At 36.8% G+C, this 16,633-nt stretch overlaps 1 protein-coding gene across 3 annotated transcripts in view; it reads right to left on the minus strand.

Moving 5' to 3' along the window:
* Positions 1 to 571: 571 nt before the first annotated feature.
* LOC105391174 overlaps positions 572 to 16,633 on the minus strand; it is a 138,917-nt gene continuing 122,855 nt past the window's right edge. The window contains exons 13-22 of one of the 3 annotated variants that reach the window (XM_048629229.1): positions 13,393 to 13,511; positions 12,286 to 12,453; positions 11,056 to 11,247; positions 8,350 to 8,490; positions 7,558 to 7,638; positions 6,688 to 6,830; positions 6,344 to 6,439; positions 5,760 to 5,894; positions 4,730 to 4,906; positions 572 to 3,910 (exon numbers count right to left, since the gene is read on the minus strand). In XM_048629229.1, the coding sequence (XP_048485186.1) occupies positions 4,763 to 4,906; positions 5,760 to 5,894; positions 6,344 to 6,439; positions 6,688 to 6,830; positions 7,558 to 7,638; positions 8,350 to 8,490; positions 11,056 to 11,247; positions 12,286 to 12,453; positions 13,393 to 13,511 (1,219 nt within the window). In that variant the 3' untranslated portion in view covers positions 572 to 3,910; positions 4,730 to 4,762. Of the gene's footprint in view, positions 3,911 to 4,729; positions 4,907 to 5,759; positions 5,895 to 6,343; positions 6,440 to 6,687; positions 6,831 to 7,557; positions 7,639 to 7,755; positions 8,491 to 9,356; positions 9,423 to 10,336; positions 10,852 to 11,055; positions 11,248 to 12,285; positions 12,454 to 13,392; positions 13,512 to 16,633 lie in introns of those variants that run through there. The other 2 variants (XM_048629227.1, XM_048629228.1) reach the window with 2 other exon arrangements.

Raw genomic sequence — 16,633 nt, forward strand, 5'->3', positions numbered from 1 at the left:
AAAGTGATACATAATACTTTACGCTGTGGTCCCACTAGCTAGATGCTATCTAATTTCTTTTGGTATCTGTAATTTACGTTATTATAATATTATTACCTTAAATACCGGCCAAATCTTTAAACTTGCTACTAGGTATGCACCTACCCTTAATTTAGTTCATAAGTATCAATCTTATTCTTTTTAAATGCGGGGGTAGCTGTAGTAATGCTTACTATGCTTAGCCATTTCTGAAGTTCAGTCTTTGCAAAATATTTCATTATTTCATTCATAATAATCGTTTCGATTAATTTAAATTGTAAGTATAATATAATATTGTTTGTTTGAATGTATGTAAGTATAGAAAGCATTTTTGAATTTAACTAAGTAAGTATACTTACCTATATAAAATGACTGAATTATCACTGAATAAGCAAAATACTTAGGTAAGTTATTTTTTTATAAGGTCCTGATCATTGCATATTTATGAAATATAATAGATAGCGATTAATATCAATAATATTTACTAAATGGTATAGTCGAAATGCATGGGTGCATAAAAATCTCCTTCACTGTGCTTGATTTTTGTTCATAAGTACATAATTATTATGGACCAGAGAAATACTAGAAGTAATTTATAAGTTTGACGTCACACGCTGTAAAAAGGAAAAATATATACCTGTTAAAATGGCCGAATTTAATGTGCGTTTTCTTAAGCTTATTCTGACTAGACATTTAGACAAACACGAGTCTGCATACATAGGTAGGTACCTAATTAGAATTACATACAAAGGTATAACTAAAATATTATAGTGCCTCTGACGACGTTAGTCAAGTCAACCAAATTCCTAAAACTAAGGTCAGTGTACTTATTACTATCCATTTACTTTTCATAATTCGTGTTTTGATAACATTAATAATTTTCATAAATATCTACACAATGCCTAGCTGGCATAAAAACAATGGAGCCATGTAGGTATGTTATTTTAAACTACCAGATTTTAATATATAACATTTAAAGGTATGTATTTTTAATATAATCTGATCCTCACCTCATAGTGTAGGTAGGTGGACCTACTTACTCACCATGTAAGGTGGTTTTATAATATGCCTATTAGCATACCAATGAATATTTTTAAATAAATTTTATATAAGAAATATCATGTACTTTTTAAGTACATACATATTTTTTTTTGTAAAACAACCCAACTATTAAGCTACTGATGTATTAACTTTTGTTGAAGTACTTTTGTCGTATTAATATATTTGGCAATACATCATCAGATGAAGACAACATTAAATAATTGTTAAGTGATAATATTTATAGATTATGCTACAATCATGTAATAACCTACATTTTAATAACTAACTATTGTAGGTTTAGTGTCAGTTTACCTTTACATATAACTTCTTTGTATAATGTAGGTAGGTAAGTTCAACTTCAAAGTAAACTTTATATAATTTTATTAGTCCCAGAAATTGTAGTGTTCTTAACTTTGTTAAGATTTTCAAATTATTAGGGATAAGTATACAAATAAATATCTTGGTATTTTACATAATAATTGAAATATAACATACATTACTTACATAATTTATAGATATATGTTCATACCTTTATACAGGCTTTTAATTTTGCCACTTGCAGTATATCTACCTAATCCATTATCCCTATAAATACGTTTAAAAAGGGGACGGTTTGACACATAATTATTATAAAATAACATCACTGTGTGTGAATATGGGTACTTACACCACAATCAAAATACAAAAAAAAAATTAAGTAAACGAATCAATTGTTACCTACTTACTGAAAGCAAGGAATAACTAAGAAGGGCACCCAATGCCAACAAAAATATAAGTACCTACGTTAATACGATAACTATAATTATACTCTATTTCATGAAGGTTTTAAATAGTATTAACATTATAAGGAATATTTTACGTAATACACAGGGTCTACGTAGATACTTAAAATAATACACCTACGTACTGCAATCCACGGAAATTTACCAAAAATGGCGATACAATATCAAATCACATCAGGAATGTCACCAAAGATTTGCGTTAGATTGCAAAGCGGCGCAGGGTAAAAGGCCCAAATGTCGACATGCGAAATTTTTGGGGTGATTACTTCTCACATATCTCAATTTTATGCTCTCTGGGAAGAAGCCAAGGAGAACAGTGACAGAAACGACTGTGGTAGAAGAACTGTGGAGGCCCAATGCTCCTCACAGGCTCACATAAAAATTGGTCATGTTTGCGAATCGACCTCCAAGCTTACAGAGATAAAAATAGAGGGAACTTAAGTATCTATACTTACATAAATAGAATATAATTAGTAACTTAAATAAACACGTTAAATAAGAGTGAAAATAATAATTGTATACAATTATTTAAGTAAGTAAATAATAAACTAGTTAATAACTTATAATTATTTTGGGAATGCTTACACCTAGTTACCAAATATTAATAAGTTCATTTAAGTAACTGTGCACCTGCTTTTATATATTTAGAGTGATTATTATATAATGTACCTAAGTGTACTATGTACAATATTTACCAGTAGGTCGTAATTCAATATCCATTTAAAATTTCAATAAGTACATGGTACAAACATTTTCAATCCACGATCAATATTGATAATTTATGTGTGTTAGTGTCTACACAACAATACGATACATATGTAAATAAATTAGTTACTTACCTAGAATAAGTAAATAATGATTTAGTACCTAAGAATATTATAACTTTGATTCCTCATTCGATATTAAAGTAAATTCAATTACCTAATTTCCATTATGTATACGTACAACGACCACATAATAAGTAGGTACTTCAATCATGGTTTTAATCCCTATAACTCTATAAATTCATTTAGTGCCTCTAACATCGATAATAATTTTAAGAAAATTGCATGTTTGTAAATAAGTTATAATTATGAATACGTTGTAAAACACTTATTTATAAATACCTATAGGTATGTTTTTGTATAAGAAATTTATCAAAACTAATAATAATAGGTACAGAATGTTTGCAAATTAAAAATGCAAGGTTAAGTACTTATATCAAATGTTCGATAAAAAATTAAAATGTCTCGAATATTTCGTTTAAGTATCACAATAATAAATGACCTAAAATCCGCGAAAATGATATGTTATAAAATTATTGTATAAGTAGCTAATTAGAGGTTTTAAGTTCATAAACTATTAACCACATAAGCAAGTATAGAAAGGTACAAATACAAAATAATCGTTTCGTATATGCATTAGGACAATAGTTTTTAATTAAGTAATTAACGAAATAGGAACTAATATTTCAAATAAAACCTGCATTAGGCCAAGTTAAAATCAGTGCAAATTCGACGCAAGTGAATAAAATAACGTGGCCCATATAGCAGATTGTATACAACTGTATCTACCTATAATGGTTGCTAACAAAGCACATTAAATTACTTTCATAAATACAATTTTTAGACACCCAACTAAACTATACCTAGGTACGGTTCATACTATCACGACCTCGTCTCAAAACAACACTGTCTTGTCATAAGAATCATCAATAGGTAAGTAGACATTACACTTAACAATTACATTTTAACCAGGGTTTGGCAAACCAAATCTACCTACTTCGTAAAAAGGAGAGGGCGGTCTTTTGACATAAGAAGACGGCGGTCGCCCCAGTCGTAATCTTCTTTAGCGACTCCCGCGCAAGGGATCATCCTTAAAGGTCTGGTGGAAGACGAAGCCCCACACCTTCGGCACTGCGTCCGTCTGACCCCCAGCGGCCTTCTCCACCACCAGACTCCTTCTGTGGCGGTCTCGAAGAAGGCTTTGTCGGACCATATGAGGATGGCAGCGTCGTCGCAGGGTGTCGCCGGCGCGCTCTGCACTTGGAGGTCTGGCATGGGAGAATCGTCGGGCTTCGATTCTTGATTCTGGAAAAGGTGGGTTGGTTTATTTAGTTGCGCATAGGAAGATAACTTCGTTTCTCTATAAAATAGTTTTTTAGGTAAGTACAAATAAATTTCAATTTTAATTTAAGTAGTAAAAACTCGACTAAAATTACTACAAAAAACTATAGATAACCTTTTTTTGTAGTCTGTAAACATATATACGATTTATGTGATTTCAAACGACTATATCGCTCAGTTGCAAAAAGAGACTAAGCTAATGAAATAAAAAATAAATTCGGAATGGCAACAAAAATATATAACCATCTTCCAAAAATACTAAAAGAAACCGCTGACATTAAAATATTTAAACATAAACTGAAAGATTTATTATTATCAAAATCATGTTATCATATAAATGAATTTTTTGATGACTTTAATGATTGAATGTGCCTATTTATTTACTTATAATTTAATTTAGCTTGATACTTTTAATTTTATATTGTTTTCTATTGACATTATTATTTTTTTTTTTTTAAGCATGACATTTTTTATTTTTTTATTAATATTGTTTGAATCAAGTTTGATCTACTGACACTATTTCTTTTTTTTAAATGTATTATTAATGTGCATGCAGTGTAAAATCATATTTGTACACCCTTCAAGGGTAGAATATAGCAGAATTAAAATTGTAATAACATCTTTGTACCTACCTATATTCAAGCAAATAAATGAACTATTCTATTCTATTCTAATGTCAACGTTAAATATAGTTATATATATCCTATATATCTTCTTCTTCTTCTTCTAAAGTTCCTTTCTGCCACTCGGCATATCCAACAATTAACTGCACCAAACCCTCACCGTAATATCTTGCAGCATCATCGGGCGTGCGGGTCACACCTCCTGCAGGAACTTGATGGGGCAGACTCCCTGGCGGTTGTCCCCCGACCGGATCATGACCATGCCGTCCACCTCGTCGCCGACTTGGATCACGATCTGGTCCCGGAGCAGCATCAGGCCGCTGTCGCCGTCCGACACCTGGGGGTTGCGAGGTGGGGGCTAGGAATTAGGTTTTGTCTGCTCTCTGAGATTAGCTATTGAGGAACATGGTGGAGTCTCAGTGCAAAAGAAACGTCCGGAAAAAATAACAACACACTTCTCTACTGAGCTCTTATTTTGAATTAGTTCGGTAAGAAGATTTGTGACCTTACTTTGTTGCAAGTCATTGGGGTTTGTTTATAAATAGGTTTACCGATGTTACTGATGAGTAATAGAATTAAACTATGGATGAGAACGTACAAAAATGGTGGATACCCCATACCCATACGGTGTAACGACAATTTTAAACATTTCACACCTTTTTGATGGTTGAATAGATGGCATGTAGGTAACAACGAGGTAGGCATGTGCCTAGGCACGAGTATAATATCCAGGTACCTACAATAAGTTTTTGGCCACCGTCCAAATTGATATCACTAAAATAATGAATTGTTTTATTTCAACAATGAACACGGTCAACTAAATAAAATATCCGATGTAAAATTTTCTGATAGTAGGTATCGAGAAAACAGTAAAACCATTAAATCATAGAACCGCGAGGATTAAAATATGTTTTGAACAAAACATTAGACACGGAAACCTATTCCAATAAACAACAAGTTGTCAAAATTAAGAACGACATTGGTAACGATTCAGAAAGCATCACTTCCCAATTTTAAAATTAACTAAATTCTCTCAATTTAACTGACAGCGTTAATTTTAGAATGTGCCCTTCAGAATCGCTATCATTTTAAAATAATAGAGATATGACTATATTGGAGCTACGACACTACAGTCCAAATTTACAAAATTTCTATCTACTATCTGTAGAAACGGTACTGACTTTAGGTACCTGAAGGTTGTGCGTGACTTGGAGCGGGCGCTCTCCAGCCTGCAGCTTGGTGCAGTACTTGGACGGGAAGTAGCCGATCTTGCCCAAGCACTTGCCCTTCCACCAGTCAGGGTCTGACGTGTCGATCACAGTCACCTTTTAAAGTAGTAAAGTAATAGCATTTATAGCCAAAAATAATTGAAACCTACTGCTATTCACATAAGTACTTAATTCTAATAGTAAAAACTAAACACATAAATTGTTTAACAAGGACAGTAAAATATAAGTAATATAACGTGAGGTGAAGTAATATAAGATAAGAAAGGTGATTAGGAATATACTTCAGTTGTGGAAAATGGTATCATGCTCAGCAATGTCGACTGAAAGCTTGTTTCAGAACGACGCTGTTGTTCAGCATGATCCATTTGTTTAGTTCTTGTAGTAGAATTAAATAAATCAGGCAGAGGTGCCTTTTCAAACAAAACAGAAAAAATATTAGAAAAGATCCAGTAAGACATAGTATGGTATAACTTAGAAACCACTGAAAAATTTAAATAAATACAAGACAAGAAATAAAACATGCTATCAGGTGTTACAGTAGGTACCTTGTAGCCAGCCTTCAGGTCCAGTTCGTCTCCGTGGCGAGACTTGAAGTTGTATAGGACCACGTACAAGTTCGTTGGCAGCAGACGCTGATGCTTCTGAAATTGAATTGGGTGCAGTTGTAGTGTGGGTCGTGGTTGGCTGAATCAGTATTATTCGGTGGTGCTCTTTGATTTGGACCAGCATAGTTGAAATTGAGAGATGTAGGTTGTATTGGAGGCTAAGATCTAGTAGAGTCAGTCTACTTATGGATCAAAGGGATCGATTAGCCGAAAAAACTAAAATATGTAAGTACTTAATTCCAAATAACTCTGTACGACGCGCCGTAAACGTAACTTCTACTCACACTTTGCTGCTTGACAGGCGAAGGGCAGGGGCTGGCACTGTTGGAGGACTGGCTCTTGTCCGGCTCGTCAGGCAGCTCCACACTGCTCATGCGGCCCCCGCGGGCGCTGAGCATCCTCCGACCGTGCACTGGAGATGACGGGGCTACAGACGTGACAGGAGGTTAGAGGGTCTTCGCGAAAACAGCTTAGGGGAAAAGCGTGCGTTTGCAAAACAAGTGCTGTTGCGGATGATGATTAGCTTTCTGATAAATAAGGTGAAAACATTTAGGTACTTAATACAAATAAACCTACTTCAGATTTTGATCCAAAGAGTACTTAAAGTTTTATGTAATCATAGAAATAATTATACGTAATAAATGTTGCAAAATTGATTAGGATATTGGCAAAAACTTAAAAGCCTTTTTTGCAAACACAAAAAGCTCGACACACCCAATTCATTCGGCCGGTGTACCGGCACGTTCGAGCCAGTTGAAGAGAGCAACTCTCGAAACAACGGACCGACGAGAGCTCTCCCGCTAAACTTCAGAGGAGCATGTCAAGTGCGACTCTATCTAATTAAACCTACTTACTAAATAGTTCTAACAACAATATTCTCAATACAGCGTGAAAATCGTGCGGTAAGCTAACAAAGGACTCGCCAAACCCGAGTGTCCATAACGTGCTTGCTTATCTAGGAGTATTAGATATCGGGCAAACAATTTTTGTATTAGTACACGATAAGGTAACTTGATAATGAATAAGGTGGTCTCTACGACCAAATGACACATGTTATAACCACCGCTTTGTGTTATCTGTTGTTGAGGACAAGGATAATATTACATAATAATTGGAACAAATATTGTTTGACCAAAAAAATGCCAATAACGTACAAGATCGAGTCTTGTTATGTATGATTGGGTTGGATGCTCTACTAAAGCGGTGCCGCATGCATATTTGACTGCAGTTATCACCTAGAAAGATAAAAATAACATGCATTAGTTTCTATCTATCTGAATAATTTACACTATAAATTCAGGATGAGATTGAAAATGGAAGTGATCATAAAAAATACCATCAAATCGAAATCAAATAAATTTTAAATTATAGTCATCATCACGAAGATACCATTTGAAATTGACCCCACATAAAGAAAGACTATTTTCCCATCTACTTACCGACTCTGCATGAGACATATTTTTGTGGTATGTCACCAGAAATAAGATATATTATGTATAATTATTATTAACCTAACATAAAACATTACATCACACACTGGAACACACACCACACGCCATACAAACACACCCAAGGGTAGGTAATTTTCAGACGAAGTTTGGAGACAAGAAGATAAGACGTACAAAACTATGACATAGGTACATACAGGCTAAGCGAGGCCACATCCTGCAGGCGAACATTGACGGTGCGGATCACGACACACTAATTCAGACACAGATTTCTTTACAAGAGTCCAAATAACCAAGTATCTAAGCCGTTCGAAGAAAGGGCTGATAGAATCTGCAAGCTGAAGCTTTTACGTGATTAGAAATGTGCGTGGATTCTGACTGAAATATAGTTTTTTTTCTGCTAAGCGCAAGCGTATTGCGGGAAATATCGTGAATTTGAAAAATATAAAGATGTTGTTTGGACTCTAGTAGATGTTGGTTGTTACTGGAGGTGCGTACAGAGCACTCGGCTTCCTTGCGCCGTGGTGGCCCCACCGTGGTCGCGCGCCGGCCGTCGTCGCAACTCTCCACACTCGGGAGAGTCCAAAGAAAGGCTCTTCATCCTAAGGTTCAACTTTTGACGTCTCGGCGAATGCGGAGCTATAACATTTACTTAGTATGAGCACACACTTACCCAATCGATCTTTACTGTTAGACCAGCAATTCATAAATCAAAGTGCGTCTTGAGAAAAATAACATGGGAATGAATGTGTATGGATAAATGTTAGTATAAAATTTGTTAATAGATTAGAATTTAAATGTTCTATGGATCACTATTAATTACATTTGTTTGGAACAAATTTATTAACACAAGCATTCTGTTGCCAAATAATGTGATTATGTTGTTGAGTTGTTGTGTTTCATGTTAATCAATGTAGAACGTTAGTGACAGTGACAATAAATTGTATTCCAAACTCAATCCATTTCAAATTAATTAATTGTTAAGATTGCAAACCGGCATTAACCATAATTTGTACAAAGTTAAAGCTAAAAGCAAACATTAATTTTGACTGTAATTATGTAGAATAACATGTAAAAGTGTGCGAAGCATTTGCAAATGAAAATAACAAACAAACGCTGGATGCATTTCAGATGATAAAAATAAACAAATGAATCATAATTAAAGACATAGTTTGTAAAAAGATAAGTAATAGAAGTATAAAATAAACGTGAGAGCCTTGAATGTCAGGACTACAAAATGCTACTGTATAAGCAAAATCCGTATCTTGGAACTACGTCTTCGAAAGTGACTCTACAGTGAGGATGTTTGTAGCACTTCAGATGCACCCGTCATCGAAAGAGTGTTGTAAAGACTATCGGAAAAGTGAACACGCGTCAACTGTGAATAATAAATAACTCAGAACAAAATGCTCAACGATGCATATACGGCCTATTCAGTAAAGAAGAAAGAAGACAATATACTACAGGGTTTCATCATACAGTGCCTGTAGGGGACTAGTAAGTACCAGGTAATGGACTGGTGCGGTCTGATTGTCTCAACATTTGGGCACTCTTCGAATTCTTCATGTAACCTGTGTGGACAAGTAAACAAGAAGACGGCTATAAGTGTTGTCAGTTATAGGTGGTATCTTGCTAGGGAACTGCCACTGTAAAGCGTATTGCGATTTGCGACTCAAAAATACGAAAACCAATACGAAAAAAGTGAAAGAGGAAAAGGAGACTAATTAAATAAAAGTTTATCAAATATGAGACTTTTTTGGAGTTACAAAAGCATTGTTCACGTGTTTATGTGAATACGGTGCTTGTAGTGAGTTCGGGATTATTGTTACAGTGAGTTTATAGGTGGTACAGTTTAGTTGGTGATGGAATAGTAAGTACTTATTTAAAATATATTACACTTTTTTTTTTAAACTGTTATGGCGTATCAGTGCGAATAAAGTTTAAAAATCAAACTGTTAAAATATTTTTTGTATAAATTTGCCGAGAAAATGGCATGCAATCAGCGCTGCCAAGCCATGCATAACTTACATCGACAGGCGCCTCGGGGGAGCCTGGAGGCGCGATCGCGAACGGAGAAATTAAAGCGATGCGAGTAGACACAATTAAAGGTGACGAGAAAAAAATAAGGAACTCGGTTTTGACTTTTATTGTAACAGTAACAATACATATCACAGTACGCGGGGCTACTGAAACGAATGTCTTAGTAACAGCGAGTCAAGGCGTAGCCGCGAGTGAAAGCGCAGAGCTTGGGGCTCTCCGGCGATATGCTAATGTGTCTAGTTCTCAACGTGTGGATCGCGAATCATTTTCTCTTTCGAACGCTGCCTGTGGACTTCAGTATGGAGGGCGGGGGATCGCCGTTCTCATTGTTAACGAAACACAGCGGTTGTCCGAATGGCCGCGTTGTTGTCTGCTCGGATTCTGAAAAAACAACGCGCGGAAAAAAACAAAGTAAATAAAAGTAAAATAAACAAAAACAACCAAAGTAAATAAAAGTATTTAAAATAAACATAGAAAATAAGGTTAAGGATTAAACAAAAATAAATAATGAGAAAAAAACGAGTAACCGCGATAAGGAGGAACAGACCTACGTAAATAAAACGCTCTAGTACAAAAGCTTGTTGGGTATAGGTAGAGGAAAATCCCTAATGGTGACGGGTATAAGCGACTAGCCATCTGTTTGAGATCCTTCTAGTTTGATCCTAAATCTAAAACTAATATTGCGAACGTGAAACATAATTGACGAAATGATAATAATGAACACAGAACGGAAACTGCACGTAAATCCAACAACAGGAGGACGGGACAAACAAAGCTTGAACGCAGCGGTGTCACAGTAAGAGAGCGTTGCGCTACGGCAGCCGAGGCCCATACTTTCTGGCAGCGATATGGACCGGTGCTGCGGCGAGCCGCGGCGCGAGCGCGAGCCCCACATGGACAAGCTCTTCACCCCGGCGAACAGCCGCCGCCGCACGCCGCCGTCGCGCGCGCCCGCCCCGCCTACCGACAAGCAGCGCTCAGTACCGACGCCACCGCACCTCGCCCCCACCCACACCCGCACTATCATACACAATGCGTGCAAAAAAACTCGAAACTACTGAAAAACGAGTGATCTGAGAGAAGCGATAAAGCCGCGTCGCGAGGAGCGATAGGGCGCAGCTCGCGACGCGACGGCGGACTGAGGCCGGAGCCGGCGGCGCAGACCTGAGCTAGAGGCGACGGGCTGCGGCGCCACGGCCAGCCCCACGCCGCTGGGCCGCGCCGGCGAGCGCGGGGGCGCCTCCTCGCACGCCGGCGCCGACACGCGGACCACGGGGCCCCCGCGCGGGTCGCCGCCCGGCTTCGCTATTTCGTTGGCCCGCTTCAATACTTGGTAGGTCTGATCCACCTCCTCCTCTGAGCATCGAGCGAAATGCGGTTAGAGTCACGTGTGTGCCGGTGAGCGCGATCACGGACACTCGTTGACAGGGATGTGAGAGTTAGTTGGGTAGGAGGACACAAACGGCATTCAAAAACCAGATCCAAATGCTAGCCGTACGATTACGGGATAAAATTTGAAAGCAGTCATCAGCGCATTGCGGTCTACAGATCTCTATGTGACAAAAATGTACAACAGCATTTGGAGCTCGTTTTTAATAAAAAATGTACCTAATGAAGGAAATTATTTATTATTAGTAAACCCCCAACCCAAACAGGACATGACTGTGACTATTTTTCGAAGTTGTATACAGAATGAAGTAGGTTTTTGTTGGCGCTATATGGCTCTGGATGGGGGCAAAGGGGGTCACTCCTTTTGGTACTGTACCCTCGTCGTTGAAGCTATCGAAATCATCATCGAACTCGACAGACCCCTTGAAGGAGATCTTGGTTAGTCGTTGCCCCGGCAGCCAGCCGTCGTCCACCCCTACACAATGGTCACATTAGCGTCAGTAGCTCTACTCCTAGCTGTGTGTGGCCTCAGTGCAAGCTTATGACAGTGCAGTGTCGTGGGTAGACAGTAGGTAATTATTGTAGTTGTCGTCTCTCAATGTACTTAACTGTTCTGTAAATGTTACTGCACACTGTAAATGTGATATCTGATTCATGAATCATGACACGACTCATAATCTTTCGTCTGGTTACGCAGAAAGGCTTCTTTAATTAACATATTTACCAAACTCACCATTTTTATCCAGGTTAAAATTTAGATAAAGTTGTACACATTTAGTAAGTTATACAGTACACAGCTGAATTATCTGCTCTATCTCAGTTGTAATAAAGATTCATACAGTAGTTAGAAGTAGATCAGCATACAGTGAACAGTGTATGAATTTTATCTCTATCCCTAAAGGCACCCATCCAAAAATCAGTACCATCAATCGGTATTGATTGCTCTCCAATCAAATGTAAGGTTTAACGTATTAGTTGTATACTGTATAGTATCATAAAACTTACTCTCTTCATCGAAGGCAGTCTCCTGTATCCTGTGCGATTCAATCTCGGAGGTGCTCTTCTGGCGCCGAAGCAGCCGGGACTTGGTCTGACACTTGCCCACTTGGTTCATGCAGTCAGTATGCACGTTCATTTTGCATATGCGACAGCGCAGCCCCTGCCGCGTGTGACCTTTCGCAAACAAACAATCTTATCGTAATTAATGCTAATTTATACCGGAATTAATGTTGCTCGGGCTTTTTCATCAGAGCAGACCCTGAAGACACTGGCATCATGCCCGGTGCTATCTATTTAAGGAAAAACTAAGTGCCTAGATACAAGAAACAATGGTGAGACACACAGTCATATACATTATTATAAATGTTGAAATACGAATCTCGTGAAGAGTAAGCTAATGCAATTATAGGATTTAAATTGTGTCACAATGTGAACGACCGCATTTCGTTCTTAGTGCTCGATGTGGAAATGCTAGTCGAGAAGTCGGATAATCCGATTAAAAATAAGCTGTTATAATTAAATAGTACTGTACGATTTCAAGGGATTCCAGAGATGTGTCCGATATTCAATAAAAACAATTCAATGTTTCTAAAAGACAAAAAGGAAACGACAAGTAATTGCATTGTTTTCCCGATCACTTCGTGGAGTGTTTATATTTTGCTACTGTCTTTCAGATAAATAAGCGAGGTTTTCAGAAATAGAATTGTTTTTTTAAGATGAAGAAGATACATTTCCAGATTTTCCAGGCATATTAGTTTATCTGGAGGATCCGTAGACTAGAGCACATAAGTCATATATTTTATTTTCCATTACGAATTTTGACTTTGACAAAGAGTCTAAACTATTGTGTTTCTCGCCGATTCTTGAAGTTATTAATTAATTTATCAAACCTTTTGTAAGTTCTAGGAATACGAGGTTAATAATTCCGGAAATCACAAAACACGACTGCCATTGATTTCTGAAGTCACGATATTGTAAAAGTTCAGGAAAAAGCATAAATAGAACTTGGAGTTATCATTAGATATTATTGTTTTTCTTCGCCTATTATTTTAAAGTCAATGCATTCGGATTAATAATACTTAATAATATTTCAGATAAAAAAAACTTCCTTACCTCTAAGTACTTGTGAGCAAACATCACAGGGTGTGATCTTTTTATACGTATACTCCTGGAAGTTATGGGCATCGGAATCACCAGCGGCGCGCATCGCTTCCCTGGCGGCGCCATTTCTCCTAAAACATACCAAAATCACATTAATATCACAATACCATCAAACGAACATAACGCCATCCAAAGGTATCGTTTGATGACAAGCCCGCGTATTCATAGAACTTACTTACAAACGGTTTAAATAAGGTTCGTGAGTCATCGCGATACACGAATTTCTACGTTCTGACAGACACCTTACAGACCATTCAAAAGTTCTGTGAATACGGGGCAGTAATTCTCTGGATTGGATGGACACTTTTACAAACAGAATGACGATTAGCGTGACAATTGATGGTGTCTAAACAAGAGTGCTGTATATCTCATTTATCACTGTACTGAGACCATACTGTCACGAGCAAAGTTACGTCATCATAGCTGTGGTGGATAGCTACCGTATCGATCGGCTAAGGTCATGGTTATAGGGTGACACAGGTGGTACCGAGTGTCTGTCATGGTCTTCATAATTAGGTACCCTCACCCTGAAATATAACAGCGGCTTGGACTAACAATTAACTGAGTGACGTCAGATTTACAGACTAACGGAAGGTGACCTTTGATTTGTTCGTTTAAAAAACTGAAGTTCGATGCACTTTTTTACCTAAAATATTTTTAAACAATAGAGATTCCACTTCTTATCTAAGGGCTAAATTTTGTTTGTCTAATAAATATGTGACTTTGGTAGAGGTCAAACCGCATGCCAACGTTGCCAACTAGATTCTTATTTTACATGTAAAGCAGAAAGATTAGAATGCGTAGTTTTATTCAGCAACTCTTTATTTCTTTAATAAAAGATAGAAATATATATCAACAACAACTTATAAATTACATCTGAATATTATAAGACTAATATGAAAACCATAGCATTCTAGTCTCAAGGAGCCATAGATATGTGATAGAGTGTAACGTCTGGAAAGAAGATGGGTTCAAAATTACGGGATTGTAAGTTAGCATTTAGTATCATGCGCGGCATCAGGAGCCGTTGCAACTCAGAAACCCCCATTATAAAACGTTCTGGTTTAAACCCGGATTTAGTCCAGATAATTCACACAGTAGTAGTCTAAAGCTGGTTCTAAACTAGAGCTTTGTTTAGTCTACGTTTTATAATAAGGGGGGAAGAGTCTATGGGGGAGCGTAAGTAGAGGTAAGGAACAGCAACCAACACACACGGGGTCTCAAGGGCCACACCTAGGGGCGATTACCTCATTGCCATAACTGTAGACACGGCGTGGTACATGTGATTCTTTCTTTATCGAAGCAAGAAGAGAAACATCAAGATGAACAATGGCGACACATAAAATGACAATAAAATGTCGGCAACTATTTTCTTGAAAAATAAATTTGCAGAATTTACATAAATTCAAAGGAATCAAATGTTTATGTATATTTATTGGAATTGAAAATAATTCCCGACTTAGAGTACGAGTGAATCAAAATGTTAACTACCAAAAAGTATATTAAGTATATTGAAACACTCATTCTCACAAAATTATGATTAGTAAACTACATAAAGAGGAATGAAGTTAGTAAATTAACGCTAATGAATGTACAAGTCAAATGCCATAAACCTAGGATAGTTTGTTTCTATGAAACAAAGGCCAGTTCAACTGTATTTTATGAATAAACATTGGGACTTTCAGTGCATCTCGTTAAGCATATCCAAGAAACTATTTCAATATTGACTTTATGAAGGCGCTCCGATTTTCAGGCGGAGCGTTCGAAAACTCTTTACAGTTATTGTGAAAAATAAATACTTGGTTATAAGCATTTTGTTTCCAACAGCTACCCAGCATAAATGGAATAAAAAATATTGTTACGAAGGGCGTAAATCGTTTGAAGTATTGTGTTTATTGATGCCCTTTCGAGCACTCAATGTCATGTCATATATGTCTATCTATTAACTGAACCAAAATAGTAGGTACCTTTTGTCTCGGTCTGGGGCCGGGGCAGTCCATGATTGAGGAGTCCTTGCATGTCCATATATTATACATTATTAGTAAACAATTTGTAAAGAGTAATTGTTCAGAATGTGCCTATATTTTTTCGTGTTAAAATGAATTAATTATTTAGTTAATAATACATGGAGTTCAAGGATTGGGAAATTTGTTATTTAGAAAACATGTTTGGAGAGTGCGGCATGTAAGTTACCTACATCTTGCTTTTAGTTTACTTAAGTAGGTACAGACGAAGTCGTACAAATACAGTGCGTGGAGAGTGCCTAGGTTTACCTAGGTATTTAGGTATATACTAAAGTCTAAGCTTTAACAAATCTTATTTACTGACACACAAAACATCGGCCTTATGTTTATTTGATTAGTGTTTCATACTATTTTTCCAAGTTACCTTTCACAGTATTACTTAAGTATAAAATTGTATTGGTTAAAAAAAAGATACTGGCAATAATTTATACTCAGTTCATTTTCACTACAATTAGCTAGTTGAGAATTATCAAATTTATTGTTAGAATTAAAGAAAACGCGTGTAATTATATTATATAAACCAACTAATGCGAACTATATATTTTTTATATTATGCATGTAGGTTAAAATGATCAAACCTTCAAAATAAACGAAGGCATTTCGGTTGGCAACACACGGACATTCTGGTTCCTAAGCTGAGCAAAATAAGAGCTATGGATGTGTCCTATGTATAGGATTTTGAACTGAAGTTGTGTGCCGAGAGTCGGGCCGGGACTCCGGGACGCATATTGGATGACGTCACGATAGTCTTGTCCAATTACCGGATGTTCGATAAACAACGGACATTGTTGTAAAATTGAAAGGGCGGGAATTTGACCTGGCAGAATTTAGTGTCAATGTGACATAATTCTGTTGGATAGAGCTGCAGTCCGGCAGATTCCAGGAAGCTGTGGCTTGGGTGAAATCAATTATCGTGAACTCGCAGTAACTAATCAGGTAGTAATGCGTGTTGAAAATTGTAGCCAATCGTATGAAATTCTACAGGTTCACTGTTAGAAAATATTACTTTGAGCGTTAAGTCTGATTGTATAGTGAAATTATTAATTTTACCTTTGTAATTTGTGCTAAAAATGTATAAAATATATGATGTCCTAACTAAACGTTTAAAGTATTCTGCACGATCCCTATTCATTTATGTAAGTACGTATTCTTAGCGACTGGATATTCGC

The sequence above is a fragment of the Plutella xylostella genome, chromosome 22 (assembly GCF_932276165.1).
Source record: "Plutella xylostella chromosome 22, ilPluXylo3.1, whole genome shotgun sequence".
NCBI lineage: Eukaryota > Metazoa > Arthropoda > Insecta > Lepidoptera > Plutellidae > Plutella > Plutella xylostella.